This window comes from Homarus americanus, unplaced genomic scaffold (genome assembly GCF_018991925.1).
Source record: "Homarus americanus isolate GMGI-L3 unplaced genomic scaffold, GMGI_Hamer_2.0 scaffold43707, whole genome shotgun sequence".
Classification (NCBI taxonomy): Eukaryota; Metazoa; Arthropoda; class Malacostraca; order Decapoda; family Nephropidae; genus Homarus; species Homarus americanus.
The window spans coordinates 1016601-1043999 of record NW_024724449.1 but is presented as its reverse complement, the minus strand read 5'-3'; the positions used below and the strand labels follow the sequence as shown (position 1 = coordinate 1043999).

Below are 27399 nucleotides of genomic sequence, written 5' to 3'. Positions count from 1 at the left end.
TCACCTTAATGTTTTTCCTAATTGTTTTATTGCAACATAAACAAACAAAAATATGCTCATTAAGATTCTATTATCGGTTAGTCCACAACATGTCAGAGGGTAAAAATGATTTGGGTTATTATGACTTTTAAACTAGGATACGGTGTTAGTCTAGTTACAATTCGCCATTCCACTGTGTGATGTTAAGTTGATTAGGTTACTGTTACTCGCCTCTATTATAGCTTCAAGTCATACTGAGGTTTGTAACGTACTTATATACTTTAATGTCTGATATAACCTGGAATAATAGTGGTGTACAGGAGTATGTATGTACAGTATATAGGTTTATCATCACCTCCATCATAATATACCAACTATAATATTCTGGCGTATTAATACAATATAATTTCACCTCCACTGTAATACCAGCAGCCACGACCTAATGGCCCAGGCGTTGACGGCCAGTAAATCAAATCAACCAATACCTGCAAGACTCTCTTTAATAATTACTATACTGCACTTCTATCATTCAACCTACATTAAAATTATCCGGTGTAAAACTGGTGTTCAGTGCTACAATAAAAATTTCCCTTCACTAATGTTACCCGAGGCAATAACTTGGTGCTACTGTTACTACATTTCGTTGATTAAGTATAATACCAGAATTGTTTAATTAGTTCCATAAGCCGTGGTGTAGCTTAAAGTTATAAATCTTGTGATACGTTACTGTATGCGATGCTTAACTAGTACTATTATTACATCAGGTAAAATATTTGCTCACTTATTCCACCTCATTATTTTTTTTGTTACTTTTCACTACTGTAGGTGTGCGGTGGTCCAGTGGATACAGCGCTCGCCTCCTGCTCCGGGGGTCGGTGGCTCCCAGTTCACCCAGCTGTAATTGGGTACCGTACCTAAGTTTACAACTTCGGAAAGCGAATGCTGGAGAGTGCAGTACTGGCCCTGCTGCCTCCTTGTGTACCGAAGGCTTAGTATACAGTGTGTTGTATCCACACTGTCGCTAACGGGTAGTCATGCCTATAGGACCCACTTCCACTTTTCACCGAAATAAACCAGTTATACGTAACTGTGTTACTCTTTGTACATCGCGGCCACCGATAATCTAGTTCACTCCCCGTAGCGAAATTGAGTCTCTGAACTTAACTTGGCTGTCGTTTGGTGCGGTTGTGCTGTTTGTCTTATTTGGGTCGATACTGCTTCATAATTAGATTGTACAAGTGTCGGAAACTTCACCGGACAAACTGGTCTACCAGGAAGATGGAGATACAGTACTCTACACCACATGAACACGGTATCCAAGAGGCCTGGACAACTGTGGGCGGTTAACATACAGAGGGAAGTAGAAATCCTTCCCCAACACAACACAAGCAGTTTCAATGGCATCTCCCCAGTTGCAAATTAGAGACTCCGGATTGGGAAAGCCTTAAATTAAAAACTCCAGCATGGTGGATGGCATTCAATGTTTTAAAGTAAGCCGGTGTAGCCGAAGAGTAGGCTAAATCTCGCATTCATATTCGATCTCGTGAGCCCACAACACCCTGTGTATTAGAGAGGAAGGTAGTACCTGTACGAATCGCTCCCCAAAGGTGTGAACCATCACTGAATTGGTATGTACCGTACCTAACTCTACAGCTGGGGAAGTGAAGGCAGTCGAGTGTAGTGCTGGCCACAGTGAAAGGTTACGGTCATGTTTCTTAAAAGACGTGAGCAGAAACTGTTGGAAAATAACTGTACACCGAACAAAACGCAGCGACAACACCAAGAAGTTATGGGAGTAAGGTGAGCATGACAGTACAATATTTACATTAACTTAATTTTGGCCTTTCGGGTGAGCGAAAATTAAAATAAAATCCCAGTTTACTTGCCCAAAGGGTAATTATTTCTCAAAGTATCTAATTCCACTAATTAACTTCACGAGCACTGTTGACGTATATAAATAATTTACGGCACTCGACTTCGTAACCATGATTATCAAAGATTTGCTACAATTTTGAGCGTTCTTTGATCCCCCCCCCCAAAAAGAAAAAAATTCTGTTGCGAAAATTTAACGCCCGAGGAAATTCTTCATGTTTAGTGATTTGCAGAAATGAATAAAACACGTATGCCGTTCAGACCCTAACCTCTGAAAAATGCAAAGAATATATACAATATACAAGTAAAACAATCTTAACATTCGTACTGTGACTGTTATATAATGAATGCCCCCCCCGAAATCGAGGTTGGCCCGCCCTAGGGCCACCTAGGCGTGAATCTGTTTAAGGTGTAGAAGTTGTCGCCAACACAACAACCACATCCTAAGTTAACGAGCTGCATGACCGAGTGTCAAGGAATAGTCCGAGAAGACCGGCTAACCATTACCCCGGAACACGATCCTCAAGTCGATAACATCCAGGTTCCCAATTTTTGCCGTGCTGGGTAGACAGAGGCAAATGGCGTCCAGAAACTTGCCCATAGTTTCACCCTGCCCGGGTATCGAACCCAGGTCCACTCGCTTGCGAGGCGAACATGCTGACCACAGGTCAGGTCGCCACAACTGTTGATATAGCCTACACCTCGCCTTATTCTACACTTTATACGGTTACGGTAGTAAACCCGTTTTCAAACAGCACAAAATTAATAATGATAGAAGAATGTAATACTGCATACATTAAAAAGTTCTTTCTGTAGTGTACAACAGTTTGAATATATACATACTAAGCACTGCCAAAAAAGCACGGATAACATAACAACCTAACCATTCACTAGCCCAATTTAATACGTATACAATAACGTTAACTTAAGTGTCAACGTTCAGTACAAGTCTGAGGTTTAAGGAAGGTTAAACGTGTGTGCTTTAGTGCAGGTTTATAGAAGCTGGAGATTTAGTAGAGGTTGAAGGTTAGGAATAGAGGCTAGAGATTTAGGAGAGGTTGGAGGTTAGGTATAGAGGCTAGAGATTTAGTAGAGGTTGAAGGTTAGGTATAGAGGCTAGAGATTTAGTAGAGGTTGAAGGTTAGGTATAGAGGCTAGAGATTTAGTAGAGGTTGGAGGTTAGGTATAGAGGCTAGAGATTTAGTAGAGGTTGAAGGTTAGGTATAGAGGCTAGAGATTGGAGGTTTAACAGAGACGGAAGATTTAATGAAGGTTAAACGTGTGTGTTTTAGTAGAGGTTTAGCGAAGGTATAGTGGGGGTTAGAGGTTTAGCGGAGGTACAGTGGAGGTTAGAGGGTTAGCGGAGGTACGGTGGAGGTTAGAGGTTTAGCGAAGGTACAGTGGAGGTTAGAGGGTTAGCGGAGGTACGGTGGAGGTTAGAGGTTTAGCGGAGGTACAGTGGAAGTTCGAGGTTTAGCGGAGGTACAGTGGAGGTTCGAGGTTTAGCGGAGGTACGGTGGAGGTTAGAGGTTTAGCGGAGGTACGGTGGAGGTTAGAGGTTTAGCGGAGGTACGGTGGAGGTTAGAGGTTTAGCGGAGGTACGGTGGAGGTTAGGTGTTTTAGCGGAGGTACGGTGGAGGTTCGAGGTTTAGCGGAGGTAGAGTGATTAGAAGTTTAGCAAGGTTAAGTAAGAGGTAGCAGACTAACATAGAACTCGTTAAATATTTAAGTTCAGCAGGCTATGTTAAGGGCCATAATCTTTGGGTGTGTGGGCGCGCGCGAGCGTAACAAACGCATTCGTAAATTTAAGTCTTGTTTATAAACTAAAACCTTAGTCACCGTCAGACCAATCACAACCTTGATCTCTGAATCAATGAGATCCAGCGTTTCTCAAAAAATAAATAATAAAACAACTCGTTAACTATTGCCACACAACTCTTCAATTGCTTGACAAATTGGCAACAAATTTATAGCACAATCGAATTCCCACATTTAGGTATAATCTAAACTCTCGTCTTTTGACCAATAGAATTCTAGATTTTAAGAAACAACTTTTTGTTTGAATTGTGACTTCTTTCATACTGCATATAATCAACGTAAATATATATATTTTTTTAAATTCACTTATTTGCATACAAGAGCCATATATATATATATATATATATATATATATATATATATATATATATATATATATATATATATATATATATATATATATATATATATATATATATATATATATATATATATATATATATATATATATATATATATATATATATATATATATGGTCTTTAAGAATTCATGAATTTTCAAAATATTTTCTTCAAATACCAAGGAATGTTTAACATGAACAACGGCTGAACAATACTTTCAATTCTGGAGACTGGATCCAATATCTATACAGAATAGCTGAGGAAACTGAGAAAATGAGCAAATATATCATGGTACTGTAGCTGACAAGGAAGGTTATAAAGTCTACACATTATATTCAATTGAAAAACAAGGAAATAGAGTAAGTATATCCCATAGAAACTTACCAGAGCGGGTGAGAGGACAGGAATGGTACAACAGAGCGGGAGAGCGAGAGCCTCGTCCACCCTTCCTCACACACCAAGGTACACTGACGATGATTCTGGGACTGACCGAACGAAACGATACGCCCCTCCAGCCCTCCACTCCTTGCAACCTACAAGCAGTAACAGAAAATGGGTATCTACCACTCAAGGAGGAACTTTCGAACTATTATTGCAATTTAATATGAAATAATCTACATATTCTAATATGTTTTACACAATGGCGGGAGTAAAGAAACAATAATAATAATGAAATTGATTGTTATCGTTTCGGTCATCCACCTATTTGAAGGTGGAAATTTTCTAATCGTTCAAAACACATCAAAAACCACCGGAAAAACATAATTTCAACCTAACCTAACCTAACCTAAGCTCTCTCAGACAGTGGTAACTTAAAATCCTAAAATTTTCTGGATGACCGAAACGATGATAATAATACCGAAATTGATTATGCGAGTGTGTAGGTAGTAGGCAGCTACCAAACAAGGAGGTACTACCGCCTGGGATGATATTGGAAGCATAATGTGTTGTCTAATGGTAGACCCTGCTGCCATATGGCGTCTTAAAAATTGTGACCAAGTCCCAGGTTCATCTGTCTTTCTGCCTCATTTACACACAATTGCAGGGCCTCAATTGTTTATCTTACTTTGACAACACAATATACATACTGTATATCGTTTCTCATTCATTTTTTTTTTCATTTTCGTATTTATTTGTGGTTATTATTATTATATTTTTATTTTTTATTATATTTATATTAATTATTAATTTATAGTAATTATTATATATTCGCCCCCCAGGTCCTATGCGGGTCAGTGACCTGTGCCCGGGTGCGAATTTTTTTTCCCGAGGGCTTCCGTCATTTTCAACAAGCGGCACCGTCGCAGTGCTTGAAGCGCGGCACCACTGCACAATCAGCTGGTGGCAGCAAGAATTCGTTCTATCTTGGCCGTGCTGGTTAGTTAAGGTTAGGTTATTATTTGTTTGTATTAGTATCTATTACGTTAGGATATGCACCATTAAACCAAGCATGAATGATCGTCTCTTATTCTCTTTTTCTTATGGAGTGTACAGCGGTACCGCGCTTCAAACACTGCGACGGTGCAGCTTGTTAAAAATGACGGAAGCCCTCCGGAAAAAAAAAATCACGCTGCACGGGTGGGCTAATGCCCGTAAAAAAAAATAAAAAAAATAAAAAAAATAAATAAATAAATAAAAACGCATTTCCAGACCGTTTGCGATTTCAATCGCTACAGGGAGTGATTGGCACGTACTGTACTGCAAACGCATAACGCTAACTCAACCGTGCCATGTAAACAACCGTGTACATTTTAATGTGACCTATTTTTGGCGCTAACGCGTGAATGGAATCCTAGCTTAATGCTGTGTAATATGAACCTCACAAGTGCAGTACAAGATATTGTGCTGTACTGTGCTAATTTACATTTCATATTTTGCATTGTTATGTACCAACTTGTACCAGTAACCTAAGAACCACAAAATCATAAAACAGCCAGACTACCTTATATCACCTCGAAAGGGTCTATTGTTTGAAAAGTACGAGTTACACAATCTGGTAAAATAGTTTGTAATAAAAAACAAAAAAATATTTCACAGTAAATCAAGATAATACTACACATTACATGATTTCGAAACAAAATACGTTACTCTTAAGTCGGTCCACGGTTTCGGCAACGACACAACGCTATTCAGCCAATAATGTTTGCTTCTATTGTCTTTAAATAATGTCTTCTCTTGGGATTTTTTTTTTCGGAGTTAGGACATGTATTATATAGCATGGTAATGTGATTCACACCCCCTCCCATTGTTTGCTGGCGACTAACTTCCGAAAATTTATATTTTCGAGTATTCTATCCCGGGGCGGATCCAAGGGGTCCTGGGAGTAAGGACCCTTTTCATCAAAAAATTACAATACTTTTTCTTTGATGTTGTATTGTACTTATTTTTTTTTATAAAATGTAATTACTATTGACATCAGAATATCTCCTAATCTCAAGTGCACAAGGCTTCAAAATGGCCCCAAAATGCTCATGATATTGGTCAGGTTTCCCAAAAATTTCTGGGGGTCTTACAGAGCTCCCAGCTGGGTGGGGTCGCTGTGCTCGCCATGTTTCCCCACCAGCAAGTTCTTGGACCCCCTTTTGATATTCCTGGATCCACCCATGTATCCGATAAAATTATGGTGTTACAGGTATTGCGTTTTCACATTCCACATTCCTACCACTTATCTAGTATCATATTCTAATAAGACGTCTAATTATAAGTTAATTTTCATCTATTACATTACTGTCGCAAATGTATAATAACGGAGATACCATATCCAAAATTTTCTCTATTTTCTTCCATTAACCTTCCGCCATTATCCCCTACCTCACCTCCCACACTGCGTGTCTCCTGCGTGTATCCTTCATAAATTCCCATACACGTCACGCGACCAATCAAAAGCGTTTTTTTTTTTTTTTTGCAACCAATTAAAATGATTTTTGGTTTAATTCGCGGTATTTTTGGCCCAATCAAAATCTATTTTTATTTTGGGTCTTTTATATTTCCAAATTCATATTCATTTCCGACCATGAAGTCTGATGGGTGTCACTTAAATTATATGGAGCTGATTGCGAGTTTTGGGAAAAAAAACGAAGAAACTATTGCATTTTTTCGATCGCATGGTGTTCTTCCAACCTCAGTAAAGTGTCCTAAGTGCAAGACTGAATGTAAATATCACAAAGACCAACATATGTGGCGTTGTGTAAGAATCTCAGAATCCAACGACGAACAAGAACCAGGCCAAAGGTAAGAAATAGGTGAGTCCATCATATGGTGAGTCAGTCAGATTAGGTTAGGTTTGGTTTTTGTTTTTCTAGTGTTTTTTGGTGTATTTTTTTATTCGCTTAGCCATTATTTTTTTGCGGAAAACGTCCCACGAAAAAAAATCGGCCAATTTCCGAAGGAAATGAAGGTCATATTCGGACTAAACACGCACAAATACACTAAAAAATATATATTTTTGACTTTCTGACAGTGGGGTGTGCAAGTGCAAATTTACCAAAATTATCAACAATATTACTTGTTCAAGGTGAGGTTAAAAAAGTGGTGAAAACACGCCAAAACAAAAAAAATAATCAAACCAAACCCAATGAAACCTGACAACTTATTCCTAACCTTACCTTAATTACCAGATGGAGGAGGATTAAGTCATATCACTTGTAAGATGAAATGGTTCAGTATGATGTTGTGATCGTTGTGATGAGCTTGGACCTGGTACCGATCGAAATATTGTCAGTAATGTTTCTTGTTTCTGGTATGAAGCATAAGAACTCCAGTCGAAGGATCCACAGTTCTGACAGCCCAGCCTGTGGTTTACAGTTCTGTAGGTGTAACCAATTGCACCTTAGGTACTTTAAGTTCTGCAAAGGAACTTTTACAAAACGATAAATTGATGGTCAAGCGCTGGAATGATGAATTTATGTTCGGAGACAGTTTATATGCCACCCCTAACACTCACACTCCAGTCACTTCACGGCCATGATTGTATACATATTTTCCAAACTTTTCGTTCACTTCCACTAAAACACCTTTGGGCTCCTGGTTATTAACAAAAGTTCATACACCTCAGAACAAAGGCTTTTCCAATTCACGGCAGTTTTAAGACGACATTTCCAAGTTTGTTTTTTTGCTGATTAAAGTGTTTTCTGATAAACAAATTTCAGAACAACAAGTTTTTTCCACGTTGACATGATTGTCCAACCAAATGCCTTTAAACGCATTAAGTGTAAAGCCACAATGAGGACAGCAGTGGTTTCATTTTCAAACACGGAGCAGCCTTCACACAGGGTAGCCAACTTTTCACAAATTCTACTGAATTTCTACAGCGGCAGTACTTGTGCTGCGCTGCTGGTCAGTATCAGCCCCTGACTTGTCTGTCTGCGCCTGCGCTCAAGTATCACGAGATGTCGACTTAACGCTGATTGGCTGAGTAGGAAATAAACGATGTATCCCCAGGAACTGTACTCTCTTAAGTAAACTCGAAAAGTCAAATTAACTCGAAAACTATAAATTTGCAACGGAATCGATAGAGTAAATTATTTTTTTATTGGCTAATATTTGGATCTTGACTGTTGCTAGTTTGGCGAACAATTTTGATCTCATTTTGCTCAATATTTGATGCTTAATGCAATGGAGATAAGCTTTTTTTGTGGAAACGCTAAAAAAATATGTTTTTCAACTTCCCAGTTGAGAATAGTGCGTGATCTGTCGACCACACCCTATTCTGTCTAAAGCTCTGGGGCACAAAACAAGCTCGCCATCTTGAATTTAAGAAGGGTGCGTAGTTATGGTAACCTGTACGGGTGTTCTTTTTCGCAGCGCAAGTTATCTGTGCTTGTGAGGATGAAGACCGCCTTCAAGTGTTCATCTGTAAACATGGCCTAGTTGACAGGATATACAAGAGTTCAAAATGCGAAAAAAAACTGACAGCGAAAAAATACGTGCGTTCCGTGCAAGAACTAATAAACGTTAAATTACACAATGCCGCTTCAAGTAAGTTGCTTTAATTTATACCAGATATCAAAATAAGTTCTTTTTGCATAATATACCAGGGGGTTCGTTTTTGGAAGTTAGGTATGGTTAGGTTTTGTGCATTGTCTAGTTTTGTATTAGTATCATGCTCATAGTATCTCCAAATTTTTTTTTTAACTTCATAAGTTAATTCTACCACTAACCGTGTTGGTTAAGATTCTTTTCAACGTTCCCACCAGTTTGTATAGAAAGCGTTAATATTTTGTCATTTGGACCTTAGATATAGGTTACGTTACCTTTCAACATTCTTGTGTAGTCATTATTTAGGAGGTAGTCGAAAAGGCTGCCGTTACTGCCGTATGTTTACAGCCAGGTTGACCCGCTCACTCCGAACTCGGACGTCCCCAAAAAAAAGTAAAATTACACCATACACCATGACGCTTCAACAAAGTTGATTTTATTAATATAATAATACCAGATATAAAAATAAATACTTTATATTCAATGTTATGTGGGGTCCGGTGGCTAGGAAGATATATTTCCTTGTAAAAAAACGAAGGAGACGTTAAAATGAATCTACCACCGTGTTCTCCACCTTTACTGTTATTCTCCATAAGCTGGGGATATAGTCAAGGGAGTAACAAGGGCGGATGGGGGGGGGGGAGAATCTTGGGTCCGGACCCCCTACTTTCACCAAAAAATTCCAATAATTATAATTTATCTTTAATGCAGTACAGTTTGGTGCTCAGACATTTTTGTATATTAAAAAGTATTTACCATTGACTTCAGAATATCTCCTGATATTAAGTGAGCATGGCTTCAAAATGGCTTCAAAATGCTCATGATATTGGTCAGGTTTAAAAAAAATCCTAGGGGCTTACAGCAACCCCCCGCAAAAAAAAACAACTTGGTGGGCTCGCTATGTTCCCCACTCACAACTAACTTTTTGCCTCCCCCTTTGATATTCCTGGATCCGCCATGGATAATAGGCAAAAATCTACCGCTATGAAATAGTCACCTGCGCGGTGGCTGCTGCGACAGTGTGACCAGCAACAACACGATTGGAGCCAACTGGTAAGCCTATAGTATATTGTGTGGTACAGTCACTGGTGCTAATATTGTGTGATTGCTTATTGTGTGGTGTTAATATTGTGTGATTACTCATTGTGTGGTGCTAATATTGTATGAGTGCTCATTGTGTGGTGCTAATAGTGTGATTGCTCATTGTGTGGTGCTAATATTGTGATTGCTCATTGTGTGGCGCTAATGTTGTGTGATTGCTCATTGTGTGGTGCTAATATTGTGTGATTGCTCAATGTGTGGTGCTAATATTGTGTGATTGCTCATTGTGTGGTGCTAATATTGTGTGATTGCTCAATGTGTGGTGCTTCACCACCAGTTGGCTCCACTCAACCTCACTACTGGCCACGGCCACTGCCAGGTGTGATTTATGTACTGATAGATATTTGCATGGTGGGTACGGAACCCCCTTTTCAGAAAACAAGCACCAGGATCCCTCGTTTTTGTGATTTCTGGCATCAGTTTATTTTTCCTAATGGTTATAATTTATTATATTTTTAGTGTAAGGAACTTCAATGGGACATCGTTATTTGGACCCCCCCAATCCTAACAATACTGGATTCGCCCTTGACTTGACACGGAATGAGATTGGAAGAAAATTTAAGAAAAAGAGCTGATCATACCATATGTATGGGGTGTAAAAGCCATAAGTGGCAGCACCTAACTTAATCGAAATTGTAACATCAAATTCTTTTTGAAATGAGCTTTTCTTATTTTCTTTGTTGCCACTTTTCCAATCATTGAAGTGTATTTCTCTTTCAATTTATTAATCAGTAAATCATTAACCTGCAGTTTTTTCACCCTTGTTCAAGTACATGTATTCCCTATTTTTGATCTTCCATAAACCTGTGTTTTCCCAATAAATATAGGCGTTTATTGTAAGGCATTTTAGATGCACGAAATAGCCAACGCGCTAGCTATTCTGTCTGCACAGACGCTGCTGCTGAGTTGTACGCACGACACCTTGAGAAGGGAAGGCTAACGCCTCGATCGGGCGTTAGCGTATGCAGCGGGCAGCAGCTCCCGAATAGCTAACAACCAATCGGAGAGTTTCTCCAGTGGGTAAACGTGGATCATGGCCGCTTATGGAGAATATTTTGATTAATATTGAAGAGTTGGGGCCATATAAGGCGACAAAAATCTATGATATAATAATAAAAATAATTCTATATATGGTGGTACGTATATTGGATAGGACCTAAAACAAAGAGTACGGCGTGAAAGAATTGAAAGGAACGGGCCTAGTTGAAACCTGTTTTGGCTCCACCCTTTTATTAGTGGGTGTTGTCCGATTTCATTAGCCGTTAGTGACTTTGGTGTGACATTATTTATAATTACTCAAATATAATTGAAACCTTAATATCATTACTCATAAGATACTTCAAATAAGGGTGAACAAGTTGATTACGGTTCTGTAAGTGCAAAAATTAACTTAAACGAACCTGAAATTCGCCGTATTTTGTGTAAAAATATGCGAACACCTAGCCGCAAGAGACAGATGGTCTTTGGATACTGTGGTTTCAGAGTCCGGGAGAAATTACCTTTACAACGGGCCCGATTTTTTGTGTTTTTCTTATTTATTTTTTTCCTTTTTTTGTCTTTCTTTCCATACTTTTCTATATATTTTCTTCAATAATTCTTTCCGTATTGTGTCCAAATAACAGTTCTCCAAATTTTATTGTTTTCTGAAAACTATGTTGTACAACAGTTATTCCCAAGACGCGGTACAATGTCGTATTTTTTAATGACAGTCCGGGAAAGCTAACGCGTTAGCTATTCCATGTATCTTAAAACTCCTTATCTAAGAACACTGTCCGAAATTGATTGTTTTCTTACGTGGCATTCATAACTGCAAATCTTTTTTATGGACACGTCACAGCAAAAGGCAAATTTATTATGAGGCCATGAGCAGCAATTTGGGGTACATTACTGTACAGTACAGTTACTGTATATGGAAAGCTGATGCAGTGGTTCTGGGGGGTTGCAGCTACAAACAGTTCTATCTTTAATTTTTTTTTATTTTTGTCAAACTAGTATATTACTGACGTTGTTACTACCTTCAAGACCTTCTTGTTGAAGCCCAGGAATAACATTATTATAACAACTACAAATGGTTACTGAATATAATGGATATATCCGTTTTTGTTGCAAATGCAAAATAACCTAACTTAACATTACCTAGCCTGGTAATCTTATACATTGTAGCGTACTGTATGTGGCCAGTTGTCAAACTTCTCTGTTTGTATATTTTCTCTTTGTAGGGCTCACATACATACGCACTAAGGATGGAGGTAAGAAGGGAAACTCACAATGGCGTTTTTTGTATATATATATATATATATATATATATATATATATATATATATATATATATATATATATATATATATATATATATATATATATATATATATATATATATATATATATATATATATATTGTATGTACAGTGCAGTGCTACGGAGTTGCTGTGTGGTGAGGAGCTTGTTGAGAGGTCTTGTTGGTTTGAGAGCATTGAGTAGAATGATCTTCATGGCTAGGCTGAGGAGTATTTATACGATTCTGCAGGATCAGAGAAGAGAGGTGCGAAGTGAGCGACGCTGCTGATTGGCTGAGGTGAAGGCTGTAACGGGCCAATCACCGCGCAGTCCGAGAGTGAGGCCTGGTCTGTGGAACTCACTGCTGATTGGCTGGTAAGCGGACGACAATTGATCAGTCAGCAGTTGTAGGGGAGAGTATCCACTACAATACTCCCCCTCCCCTCCGAGCGCTGCAGGAAACTTGTTGTCGGCCGGGTTGAATCCCACATGTGAGACATAACGGTCGGGGGTGTGGATCAGTCGGGCGCTAAGGGGGGACGACTCCGTCTAGTGACGCAGAATCTGTGGGAGAAGGTTTGGGAGAAGGAGGGTTGTAGATGAGAGAAGGTTGAACAGGCGAGGAATGTGGTGCTTCTCTTGCGGCAGGTGCAAAGTCCTCAGGGGTGCCGGGTAGGGTGTCTGGGTTCATAGGGCTGGATGCAGGATCCTCATCAGGAGCAGTGGGTACCTGAGGATGAAAAGAGGGTACCCAGAAATGTTGTGGGCAAGGTGGTGCTGCAAGTGGCAATGGTGGGCAGACTGGCGAAGGAGGTGTGGGATGAATGTGTTCAGGGCGATGGGAAGGCTGGCTTGGGGCAGTAGCCTTGAATGCAGAAACTGCCTGTCATAATGTTTGTAGTAGGTCGTGGCAGGCAGCAGGAGTGAAGTGGTCAAGGTCAGAAGTAAGGCGTGTGATGTGCTGCTTGATAGTGTCAGAGGTTATGGTGTCTACCAAACCCCGTCGATGTCGCTTCCTCGTGTAATTGCAAGGACCCTCACAGCGTCTAGCGTTAGCACCAAAACGTTGATGGTACCAACAGAAGGTAAGTACACTGTGCTGGGGGCTGGCGGCGGCGTCTGAGGCAGGACGGGGGTGTTGGGGTCGGTAGGTCACAGTGCATGGGGCAGGAACAGAAGTAGCAGCAGGCATGGAGGAGCAGAGCTGCTCGAGGGTGTCCATTCTGCGGTGTAGAGATTGTAGCAGGTCCTCAAGTCTTGTTTGTCTGGTGGAATGCTACTTCTCTGAGGAGCGTTGATCTGGTTGACGAGACCAGAGGAAAGTGACGGTGTGGCCGCTGAGTTATTTGCGGCAGCATGGCGCACAGCAGTGTATTTGTGGAATACTCTGTCTGCCGTGGCTGCATAGGTCGCCGAGGTAGTAGAGTAGTCCAATGCTGAGAGGACGAGACGAACTTCTGCAGGGAGCTTCTGAGAGTGAAGCTGGCACAGGATAGTGTCAGGAAGCCTGTCTGTGTGGCGGGAGTTCAGTCTTTGCATCTCGTCCCAGAGACGTGCAGGCGTTGAGTTGCCGAGGGAGAGGCCGGATAGGTCTTGCAGGAGACTGGTGTCAGGCTGCTTTTATCGCCTCTTGAGAGCATCTCGTAGAGCTGCGAATTTGTTGTCAGTTGGAGGGTTGGTGATGACTTCTGCAACTTGTGTGGCGACTTCTGTGGGCAGGGAACAGACCAGGGCAACGTACTTTTGTTTGTCTAGCTGTTGAGCTGATGAGAGCTGCCTCCATGTGGATTAGCCAGTCTTCAATGTTGTGATTGAAGACTGGGAGAGTGATCCGTTTCTCATCCATCCTTGTGTGAGTGCGTCACTCCGTGGGTCACCAATTGTAGCGTACTGTACTGTATGTGGCCAGTTGTCAAACTTCTCTATGTTTGTCTATTTTCTCTTTGTAGGGCTCACATACATACGCTCTAAGGATGGAGGTAAGAAGGGAACTCGCATCCCTGGATGTCTGCAAAGGTGGGAAGTATCTTGATGATCCATGCCTGAATATATAGAGAACACTGCTTCTGCATTATCTAAACAAACCTTGTTATTATTCCTCTAGTACCATTTCTCATATATGAGTGAATCATTGAGGTATTGGTAATAGCACTAATAAATGATATTGCAAAAATGATAAATGTATAAGAATATTTATAACAAAGAAAATTAGTTTTTAATGATATTGTAATGACAAAATGCATACTGTATTCACCAGTGCATTCGGATGGAGCTTGCATACATTTACCCGTCTGCTGTTACTCCTACTCGGCAATAGTAGGAGACAATATGAGTGGAGCTACTGCTGGGAAAGTGGGCCAGGTTTTGGCTCAACCCCAGAAACTGCCATCCTCTTGAAGTAACCATCTAAGGCTTCCGTTTCTTCTGCAGCATTTCCTTGGAGCAAGAGATGCCTGCCAGAACACTTCTCCTGGCAGTACTAATGCATTCTCAAGTCAGGATCATGTTTGGTTAACACATTAATGCCCTCATCGATTTTGGCTATGGCCTCCTGACAACAGGGATGGCATCAAGTTCTTTGATAGAGCTTCCTGAACATCATCTCCCTACTATTCCACAGCATTCAATTTTTATAGCTCTTCGGTAATAAAGGTTTCCATTAGAATGCAACAGCTCCTCCACATGCCTCTGGCCACACACCATTCATGCAGCTGCTGGTTCCTTTCATGAAGCACTGATGTTTTTAATTGCCTTCATTATGTTGTAGGACTTCATCATCGATGAACACAAGTTCAGGAGGGTACGGTAGTTGCCGTGGTCAATGATAGCCTCGAGTTTCTGGGAATTCTCATGCTTCCTGTTCGTTAACACTCACATTCTCACCAGTGATACGCACACTGTGCAAGTTAGTGTGGCGCTTGAATTTCTCGAATTACACATGGCTTGCCTTGAATGTCTTCTTTGATGTTCCTGTACATATGTGAAGATACTTCTTGTCTTTTCCATGATCAGCTAACTTAGGGGCATCTGACACTGTGCCTGATCTTCAATCCAAAGACTAGCATTTTTACATCTTCTCCAGTAAAAATGTTTTTCAAACGTGTAGTATTGGTAGAAGTTAATGAAGTGGTTGATTGTGCGGAAATCATTTATCTTGTCCTGCCTCCATATATCTGTAGTACGTTATCCTGTGCAAGTTTACGCCCATGGTCGGCCACAGCATAAATATAGCTTTAGGACAGGCCAGGTATCCAATGCTTTGTTCATTCATATGAAAGAAATAAGCATTGCATTGACTGGGATAATGCCTCCTCAATATTACCTTGTAATTCAATCATCAGTAGGATCATTATAGAATCTAGTCTCATTAAACATACCGAATCTATCAACATGAATTTGAGTAAAGGCATGTACAAATTGGACAAATTTGTGATCAACAAGATTTGTAACCGAGTGAAAGGAAATATAGTGGAGACCTGCTGTCCCTAGGGACTTTATCTCACTCTCCTTTACTTCAATAACTACTCATTAGTCTGTACTCACCCCTGAAGATGTGAATGACACAAAAATGCTTGGGAACTTGGTGTAGAAGCTGTTGCCAACACAACAACCACACCCCAAGTTAATGAGCTGCATGACCTAGTGTCAAGGAATAGTCCAAGAAGACTGGACAACTCGCCAACTGCACTGGCTAACCATTACCCCGGAATACGATCCGCAAATCGATAAACATCCAGGTTCCCAATTACTGCTGGGTAGACAGAGGCAAACGGCATAAAGGAAGGAACTTGCCCATAGTTTCACCCTGCCCGAGGATCGAACTCGAGTCCGCTCGCTTGCGAGGCGAGGATGCTGACCATTATATATATATATATATATATATATATATATATATATATATATATTGCTAAAATTAATCCGCATTCTAAAAAGCAGCACTGTAAGAGGTATGATTGTAAATCATAACTAGGAAAGGGAAAGATAAGGTAAGTAAACACAGTATTATAAGAAAATACCACGAAGTAAGGATTACCGGTTAAAGAATTGCTTATTTTCTTGCTTTATTGATGTTGAGTCTGTAATAAATACAAGTAAACACAGAAGGAGCTTACAGTACTTGTAAGTGTTATGTAAGTCACAATAAGACCTACAGTTTCACTTGCGGGAGATGACTTGTGTACTTTGGAAAGCTTTGTGTCCCAATTTAGACACTGAGACTTGGCGACACTGCCAGTGTTAAGAACTGAGGTTCACATTGATAAGTAGGGGTCTAGATGAATAGATTTAGTTTGTATGTAACTTGATCAGCACTGTGATACTGTAATTTATAAACATTTTACAGGTACAAAGAATTTTAGGAAAACTTTTGATAAATAATCTCTATACTAACTACTGATCTCATTACAACTTATTCATACATATATAATGCAAAACAGTCGAATAATGTGAAGAAATATGAGGTATGAATTCTTTTCTATGTACTGCATATGGTATGACAATTTTTCCACAAATATATTCACAGTATAATAAAAAGGAGGAATTCTTTGAGATTACAGGGCTAGGAAGAACGGACAGGTCATATATATATATACAAATTTACAGATGATAGCTAAGTAACAAGATTTGTACACTAACAATATCCTCCTTATACAATCCTCTCGCCAATTCTGCCTCAACTGAATGACTGACATGGATGAAAAATACTACTGAAAGTAACTTTCTAGATAATCTGCTCTGTAATCTGTGCCATGTTTAGTTACTAGAGGTTGGAATTAGAGAGACGACTGTAACATGAAAGCACAACAAAGAAAACGGCACATTGATGGAAGAAAATAACAACCGACACACTATCCTAGCTAGGTGACTGACAATGACTCATAAAATAAAACATTGAAGATGGAAAATAAATGGTTATGGCAATCTAACTTTAGTCTAACATTGGCAGTCTTAAGATTCTTCATAAGATTAAAAAGAACCAATCACTACAAAAGAGTAGAGCATTCTACCATTTCCTTTATCATTTTAATTCTGGCCTTTTACTCACTAATGAGCTCAGCTGCTGTGTGCGATAGTGATCTTCCTCCAACTTGCCAGCAGATAATCTACACATCTTCTTGATGCGCCTCTAATACAGGGATTATATGAACTTTGGCTTCATACATTTGTATCTTGAGCAGGATAATCATCTTTACACTTGGATTGAACCAATACATACATAAATCTACAATATATATCTCACTCGCATTCAACCTTTGGTACAATTCATTGTTCAGGATATATACAACCATGATAGACGACACTCGAGGGTGCAGGATGATAATGTTTACAGATGGGTTCATGGTATGCTCATTTTCGTATGTACAACTTCACAATCATCACTAACTTCTCACAAGTTTAAGGAATACTTGTTGAATATTTAGGAAATTATGAGTATCTCCAAAATGTTGTGTGTTTTCCCATAAAAAATGGTGTAAACACATCTATGACAATCACAGGTTGACAATGAAAACACATTATATAATGGTCATTATACAGTATCTGGTTGTTTTATGAGTGATGTGTTTCCCCCAAGAAGTAAGGATCAAGGTTCTTAAAACCTTAAATAGGTGGTCCTGCCTGCCATAACTGGTAGTCACTTGTCATATTTATATTATTCTTGAAAGTTGTAAGGAATCTGATAGTGTAAACATAAGTAATCAACAGGGTGATTGTAATCACTCAATGAAATAGTCACCGGAAGATATATATATATAGAATTATTAACAAAAAGTTTCCCTAATGGCCTCCCATTCTTATATACTGTACTGTAATTCTTTTTGGCTATATTTCTATACTGTATCCTGAAAATATCACTTATTGGCCTGGTACAGTATACTGTATATTTCTATTCTAATAATTTAACTTCTTTTTTCAGACTTTATTACAGTATAACATTTCCAAATTGTATATTGTTCCTTGCTATCTCACTTCTTCATTATCTACCAGGGTGACCTAACAGTTGAGAGCACCTTCATCTTTCACCTATATTGTTATTTCGTAAAATGCAGATAAAAGACAACTGCTTTACTTATAAGTATCCACATTAACTGATACTGGATCTTTGACTCTAAATAATGTGGTGAGGTAGTTGACCAATGAGTTTGAAAGAGGATTGTGGGTGATATTTAACTATGAGAAACAATATACAGTACAGAGACAGAAAGATGAAGTTTCACTTAACTGCAGCAAATTCAAACTATAGTATAATCATGGATTATAAGTACCCTGAATCACAATGAGACTGCAGCAACTTTGAATTATTAGTCAATTTACACTATCAAATTTCAACAACTTTGAACCACAGAAACAAGTATTACATGTTGACACTCCTAGATAACACTAGCTTGAAGTTTGTCGAGATCTGGCTTTCGGCTTATGGATCCTTTCCTCCGTGGTAACGTTGAGGGTTGAGGGGTGGTATTTGATGATAGTGAGAGAGTGGAGTGGCTGAGAGCTGGTGTATGAGGTGTCATTGGTGGTGCTACAAGCCCAGTATCTGGGCAACCATTTTGTAGCAAAAGATCAATTACTTCCTTATCCCCAGCTGTCCGGGCATAAAATAAGCTTGACCTGCCTTCAGCATCACAAATTTTTACACTGGCATTATACTGCAAGAGAAACATTATGATTAAAATCACCCCCCCAAAAAAATAATATATATATATATATATATAATATATATAATATATATATATATATATATATATATATATATATATATATATATATATATATATATATATATATATATATATATATATATTCATGATACAGTCTGTACTACCCCAAAGATAATTACACGAAGATTCGTATATATGATTATCATAGTGATTTACTTATATATATATATATATATATATATATATATATATATATATATATATATATATATATATATATATATATATATATATATATATATATATATATATATATATATATATATATATATATATATTCCAGCCATTTAATCAAGAAACTAATATATTTAAGGAGAAATTCTAAACATTAAGCAGTCCTACTTACCCAGAGTAAGAGCTGTACACAGGGCAATGAGGGGAAGGCAGCAGCAAGGTGTAGTGGGGTTCGTAGGTCCCGGTGAGGAGCAAGAGGGCTGTTGACTGCATCGCCAGCATGGGGAAGCAAAGCTGACAACCTTTTGACATCTCCACGACATACACAATCTACAATCTGGAAGGGGGCAGGAGTGGAATATGCAATCAAATTGTTGACATTCAGTTTTCTTCTACAATAAATATCAATAGCATTCCAGAAAATCGATTTATCAAGAAACTTACAAGGAAATGAATACTAACCTGTTCATTTAGAGGAATGCCAGTCTGTGGAAGGGCTAAGAACTCTTTTGCTTCGTATTTGGCTCTAATCCAGCGTTCTTTGTCTTCTCGACAGGACCGGGGGTTAGGCTTGGTTTGACCTCTTAAGTGAGCTTCCCATATATTGTTCCCAACTTCATTACCAAGTAACATCATTACCGTTACAGGTCCAGGCCTAAAAATTAACAAAAAGGATTATACAACATGTGAACACTCAATAGATTTTGTATGTTATTTATGTGCTACTAAAGAAACCAACAGTAACACGGACAGTCCCTTCATTCAGTGATGTTGGTTCTCTCTAGCTGCCATAACAGATATAAACACTATAAACAAGTCTTTTAACACTTTCACTGGCAAAATCAAATTATTCGACTTGGTGTTTATACCTGGTCCAAGACTGGCAAAATCACAGAAATGCGATTGTTTTGAGACACCGAAGTACAGTATAGAGAGGAAGGCTATACCACGTGATTATTTTGGGTAATGAGTGCACTACAGAATACTTTATATAAAATGTGCAAATGATGTATAAGTCTATATTTGGGGTTGGAGTGATAGGTGCATTCTGTTAACACTAATCTCTACTTCAGATAATGAATGTGATAAGGGTTTTTAAGAGAAATAGAGGTCAAGAGGTAAATGCGAACAATGACCAGAAATGGTGTCAGATGGTTTTTAAGGACAGATATGGTTTTGTTAGGTTATGGTAGGATGTGTGGAGTCACAGGGAAATACCTCATGGATATCTTGTGTACTCGTGGAAAAGCACATTTGTTATAGCAATTACAATAGCAGGAATAAATTATATAAAATGAAAGGAGAATCTGTGATTGGTTTTGATTTTGACCAACCCATATCAGAACAAGAAAATGCATGCAGTAAAGAGGAGAGCTAAATACTTATTCTGTGAACTGTTAAAAAAAAGTACCCTGTGTATCTTATTTTTAGGAACAATGGTTAAAAACAAAAACATAAATCTTCCTAAGAGTGCATATACTTACGGCCATTCATCAAGGTCAAGTGACCTCACTTTTGATATGTGGGAACCCAAATTTCTATGGATACCGGAACACTCTATACACATCAACACTCCAAGGTTGATACTGGCCCACTCAGGATCTGTAAATAATAATTATTTTCATAGAAATTGTATGCTCAACAAAAAATAAACAAGTTAAGCTTCTACAACAAATACTGTACAGTGATTAAAAATGCCAGTTTTATTGACATTTACACAGCAAATCTTTATATATATATATATATATATATATATATATATATATATATATATATATATATATATATATATATATATATATATATATATATATATATATATATATATATATATATATATATATATATATATATATATATATATATCAAATGCTGTACAGGTAAAACATATAAAAACATTACAGGGCCTCTCTTAACATTTTAATTAACCAGCCTGAATGTCCATTACTGTTATAGTTACTGTGTCAATAACTACCCCAAGGTGTTAGTCATTTACAGCTACCTGAAACTATCAGAATTCAGGTTCTGAGGGTCATATATTCCCATGGTAAATTTGTCATAAGATAAAGTAGGCCATAACAAAAATCACAATTAATTAAGGGCCAATTAGGTTTGGGATGCAAAATTTGTAGCTACAGTATTTACCATAAATTTACATCAAAATTTATTTGGGCAACATAAAATTTAAAAAAAGGAATTACCTGAATAATGTAGTACTGTACTACATCCCAGTAATGTTTTAGGACAAACAATTGTACTTCACTATTGGAGGGCAATGGTAAATGGCTTGGTTGTTTAGTGTAGTTAAATGGTGTCATATCTTTGTGTGGTCCAATTTTAATAAGATATTCAACTATATTCATCACATTCCTTGACCAAGTAAGTAATAAAGTGCTTAAATCAATTTGCTCTTTTCTGCACTGCAAAATATCCCTCTGTATGGGCTAATAACTAAGTGTATTCTTGTAGCCTCAGTGGTTTTGCCTTCTCTGCATCATGTGACTCCCCAATGGACAGCGTTTCAAACCAGCACCTCTTAATAAGCCTCAACTATAACCCTAATTGAATTCCTCAATTTCTAATATCCTCTATATGGCCCTGAAAAATACCAACTGCAATTTTGGCTATGGCCCTGATTAATTGTCCCTTCTGAAATCTTGGCCATGTCTCAAAACCACTTTCTCTCGACTAGTGCAGTACTGTATAACACTTAAAGGAGGCCCTGCAGTACAGTACATACAGTAATTGCCAAAGCTAAATAAATAAATAAACATGTTGTTCTTACTTGGGGCATCGCAGTCCACACAATTCATGTTCCCAGGGACCTGATTTTTTATAGTGGATATAGTTTGTGGATCAATTGGATGTGCCTGCCGAGTCCTGCTCTTATTAGACTCATTGCCCTGAAGTGAGCAGAGAATTTGTTGTTCAATGACTGTCACCCATTCATCTCTCTCCTCTTGACTCACTGCTTCAAAATGCCATTGTTTGTTGTCCAGGGATACCAAACTGAATTCGTATCCATCCGAGTCTAGAATGAAGACACAGTACATACTCCATTAAGAAATAAGAGCGTGATTGTGCAAAATTTATAATAAAATAAGAATAATTAACAAATAAAAACAGTAGGGATTCAGAAGAGGATGTAAGAATAAGTGTCTGCATTAAAGATGATGCTGAAAAGCTTCTGGAGATGGGATGGAGTTTCTTTGGGTCATTTATGGATCTAGAAAAAGCATAAGATATGAGTGATTAGAATTTAGGAAGTATAGTACTGTACAGTATTCAGAATATTTGGGTTAAAGAGAAATTGATGAATGCTGTTAAGAATTTGTAAAGGAAAAGAGAAGCAACTATTAGAGCTTGCTGGGAAGAGGGAATTTAGTTCACTGTGAAGTAGGACTACTGAAGTGTACTGGCATCATGGTTGTGCTATATTACCATGGTGAAAGCAAGACGTGAGCATGTGTGGCAAATAATGAAACAGCATGTAAAAGTGAGGAGAGTGAGTTAGCTCGAGAAAATGAAAACAAAACTATATCCTATATACAGTACAGTACAGTATATACAAACACAGAGGACATATACCTGTATTTTAAACAAGTAAGTATATATATAACACTGCCAGTATACTCTGAAATTTAGTTTTTAATTTTATTTTGCAATACAATAACTGTACGTCATACAGCACTACATGAAAAACACGGCATACTCTTGCAATTACAAATCTCAAAATTACAGCTACACTCTGTTCTTCAAGTCTTTTGCACATTTTTTCCCAGCTGAGAAAAGATGCCCTGCCCCCTCCTCAAGAGTTACAGCCGATTGGCTGTTGCAAATCTGTTCGATTTCTTACTGAAGTAATGATGTATTTCTAAATGAGTCTATTCATAATTGTTGGGATGAACCGTTTCTGGCGAGAAAGATATTTAGCTAAATTATATAAAGATACTTACATTCATTATTTCAAACAGGAGCACGTAGGAAGTTCATCAGAAATCTTATACATGAATTAACTGTTAAACTCTGGTAACAAATTCACGCTTTCGGAGGATGCAGTTAATATATACTGTACTATTTTACCCACAATAAGTCATACTAAGACACATTATGTATCAGTAAAACTACATTATGCAAAAACTAACATTTAAAAAAAATCAGAATCACATTGAAATATTACACGACCGTCAGCAGGCGGAAATATTACCGAGAACAACTCCATGTTTTCCTGCCTCTGCTACCGGCTGTTCACTGGAGCAACCAAGTCTGTCACACTCATCCACCAATTTTCAGGGCGGTAATATTTCAATGTGATTCTGAACTTTAAAATGTTAGTTTTGCATAATTAGCTAAAACATTAAATATCAAACAGATTAAAACAACATCTTTCAACAGCACTATAGTCACTTCCTATGTGATTTTTTTCTTACCATTGAATGTTTCTAAAATGATATAAAGACTCATTACAAAGACAACTCTGCCAAACACTATTTTTTTTTCTTATTGCCACTGCAAACTTAATTACTAAACTGCCATATTTTTTCTACACTACTGCCCATGGTAACTATCGGCCATTAGTAATTGTACTGTAATGCTAAACATTCCTTAAGTCAGGTTTTATGGATAAAGGGAAACATTTTCCTTCAACTATAGGACTGTACTGTACCATACTGATTAATCAAGGTCCTTTATATTTAGCAGATGCTCTAACTGATGCTACTGTGTTTCAAATACAATATTTTATGTATTTGTCTCACAATTTAAGTGTTTAATGATGATTCTATATACTTCTGGTCATTTTCAGAGAAGCATATAACTTATCTATATTTGTGGGAAGAGTGGATGATACAAAGTTGGTGTCACTTTTGAATTCTTACCTTCACACTCGGCATTTTTATTTCCACTACTTTTCATTCTTCTGTGTCTCTTTTTAACATTTGGAGTTTCGATCTTTGAGGAAATGCTGGCCGAGTCCAGACCATTGACTCCAGCTGGGTCGTGAAGTGTCTCATAGGACATCAGGGTTACCTGGAATACATAGTAAACCTAGTACAGGGGTACTGTGCTAACAATAACTATTAACATGTTTTTTTTATGTTTTTCATGCACTTTAACCATTTTAAATTATGTTTAGATATAAAATTTTTACTAGTGACATTAAAAGTGAAAGAATGTAAGTGATATTAAGAAACAATGATAAAACTCATGCAGGAGACAACCTTACACATATACTTCAATGCATCTATAATTCCCTTACCTTGTCTTTATTTGACTGCATGGGACCACCAAGTGAAGATCTGCCAGCAAGGGGTGGTCCTGGAGTGCCACCCGAGGTAATGTTGAGAGTGTGCATCTCTGAGGAGAGGGGATCACCTCCACCACTTCCAGCCACAACTTTAGATCCTCTTGGTTTCATGCCTGGGACTTTAACTGTGGTATATTGAAGAGAAATTTCTTTCCCATGTACATCCTCCATGTAATCCTGTTAAATAAAATAAGAAGTTTCGTAAGTACAGATGTAAAACGTATGAAATATTTTATACATTTCCATTCCATAGCACCACAATAAAAATTAAAAGATTTGCCTAAACTGACCTGTACAGTATTACAGCTACTAACAAACATAATATTGGTCACAAAAGTAACATTTTCATATCTAAATGCCAATTTAGTTTATACCTACACTAAAATAAAAAATAAAATAAAATAAAATTGCACTACTCACATGTAAACTTGGATGGTAAGTCAGTCTGCCATTGTCACATAATGTGACATATTTCTTCTTCCAGTCTTTATTGAGAGCCTTATTAGACTTTTTATATAAATGACCCTGCTTTATTGGGATGGCACGTCCACTTCCTACTTCTCCATTTTTACTTTTATCTTTCTCATCACTTTTCTTTGATGGAGTGAAGAGGTTAGACTTTCTCCGACTTTTCCGAGATGTAGTTGGAGTAGAACTTGGAGTGGGTAGATCTTTGTTATCCCTAGGTGGAGGTAAAGTATCTGTAATAATACTGGCTGGTGTGGTGTTTGGTGGAGGTGGAGGTGCCATAAAGGCTGCAGTGGTGACGGCACCTGGGGCACTCACACGCTTGTAACCGCTGTCACGGAAAGAGTCTGTTCTTGTCATTGCAGTTAACTCTGCTCCGCTCCCGTGACTACTTCTTAAAGTTCCATCCTTTAAAAGTAAAGAAATTTTGTCAACCGTATTTCAGAAAACAAAGCAAATATTTAACCCTACTTTACAGTGCAACACAACAGTAACACAAGTGATATTTACACCTGTGCAATACAATACAGTACAGTACTGTACTATCTGTACTATTATACAATGCATATACAGTACAGGTTTCCCTCACTATACGAACGTTTGCTCTGTGAATATTCTATTCTTGCACCTCTTTTTCACTTTATGAAAGTTATTCTGACTTAGTCAACAATGTTCCCTAAGGTAATGAGCCAAATTTATATTTTATTATTTTTTTTATGTGTTATGTACTCACTTACAGTACAGTAGTTAGGTGGGATTTTCTTGTCATTGGAGAAACAACCCCTATTTTTCCCCAAATATTATGTTACCTGTACAGTATAGTATTGTACGTACTGTAGTTTCCTGCCATAACTTACAAATTTCAGTACAGAAATACAATAAAAATGTGTCTCATGATTCAAATGCTTTTCTAAACAACTAAGTTGACAAGAGGCATATTAACAACAGTACATGCAAAATCAAAACATAACACCCAAGGAATATCTAACCTAACCCTAATGCAAAGTAAATCGTTTTTGGTATCATTGGACTGTTTAAATATTCCCCTATCTCCTTAAAATAACATTATGCAAAAAATGACATCTTTCAGAACCTTGAGCTGTGGCACATGAAGGTTTGAATTTTGTAGGGTACACTTTGTCTGGTGAGGATAAATATTCACGTGATATCAATGATCTATGTGAGTAACTGATATTGTTGTTTTTACATTGTTTAGTTATGAATATTTACGTGAAGTTTCATCAAAATAACAAATGAACCAATAATTATCCTTTAGAGTTAGACAGTTTGACTCTGATGGAAACAGAACGACTATTTACATTAAAGAAGTAACACTAGATGGGAGCATAATAAACTGACTGAACTGCAGCACACCAAAAGAGAACTTACTGATTCTATCACTAACCTTAGTAATTGTGTTGGTATACATGACTAGGCGAAGAGCCAGATATGGGTGGGGTGACCTGCTGGCCTGAGGCAAGTTGTGGGGTGAGGGGGGCAGAGGTGTTGGAGTAGGGTGCAGGGGTGTAACCGTTGTTGGTGGAAGGATACCGCAAGAGGTGTGTGGGAGTCCCAGGTCTAGAGTTGTTGGGGGTTAGACCCTGTTGGCTGAGGCGTTGTGCCACAATCTTGGAACACGCTGTTGAAATATAAATATATTAAAATATTCCATCTTCTGTGATAAACTTGCATAACACATTATATTCGTAACGAACAGTATGCCACCTTTCATTAGGATTAATTAAATGCCCCCAAAAAAACTAATAGTTCCGTTAATAACAAAATAAGTGGAAGAACGCACCATCATGGAATACTCTCTCGACGTTAAGCCCATAAGTCGCGCAAGTTTCGTAGTAGGAACACCGCTTGAGGTCTGAGGCTAACTTCCGTGCCCGTCCGTCATCTATCACACGAGGGTTGTTCCTGCTATTCATCTGTAACAATATAAGATTATAGTTTGTAAAACTACTACAATATGCTTCACTAAAAATAGATATCATTGTAATTATGTTTCTGCTTTGCTGAAGAAAAAAACATGGTAAATACTGTAATGCACAATAAATGTTTTCTGTTTATTTTATACCTGTGATCAACAATGAATTATCTTGGTGTTTTGGTTACATATTGTAACGTGAGTGCGTCATACGCCTCCTTATGACTTCCCTCTATTCAATTTGTCTGTACTCTTCATACCATTTCCCTCTTTAACCATTACATCATCTAAAAAAAATCACAATACATTTAGATACACAATCTCCACAAAAAATATACATAGAAATGTAACCCAGCATACTGTAAATGCATTCACGTTTACGATATCGTACTTGGATTATAACAAAGACAGTGTGGTATTTCAAGTATTAAAAC

At 37.9% G+C, this 27399-nt stretch overlaps 1 protein-coding gene across 1 annotated transcript; it reads right to left on the bottom strand.

Moving 5' to 3' along the window:
- Positions 1-16414: 16414 nt before the first annotated feature.
- LOC121864396 (centaurin-gamma-1A-like) lies at positions 16415-26985 on the bottom strand. Its single transcript, XM_042363422.1, has 10 exons — positions 26834-26985; positions 26438-26671; positions 24985-25440; positions 24517-24741; positions 24137-24287; positions 22045-22290; positions 20744-20861; positions 19722-19914; positions 19432-19596; positions 16415-19013 (listed from the first exon to the last, which is right to left on the bottom strand). Exons 2-10 carry the CDS (start codon positions 26459-26461, stop codon positions 18735-18737), a joined length of 1857 nt encoding a protein of 618 aa, XP_042219356.1. The 5' UTR covers positions 26462-26671; positions 26834-26985; the 3' UTR covers positions 16415-18734.
- Positions 26986-27399: the final 414 nt, after the last annotated feature.

What these genes read in the sequence shown, in the direction of transcription:
- LOC121864396 (XM_042363422.1), bottom strand. Translation starts at nt 26,461, where the DNA reads ATGTATACCAACACAATTACTAAG. An exon ending in ATACCAACACAATTACTAAG is followed by an intron (nt 25,441 to 26,437) that starts GTTAGTGATAGA and finishes TTACTTTTAAAG; the next exon opens with GATGGAACTTTAAGAAGTAG. An exon ending in TAAAAATGCCGAGTGTGAAG is followed by an intron (nt 22,291 to 24,136) that starts GTAAGAATTCAA and finishes TCTTCATTCTAG; the next exon opens with ACTCGGATGGATACGAATTC.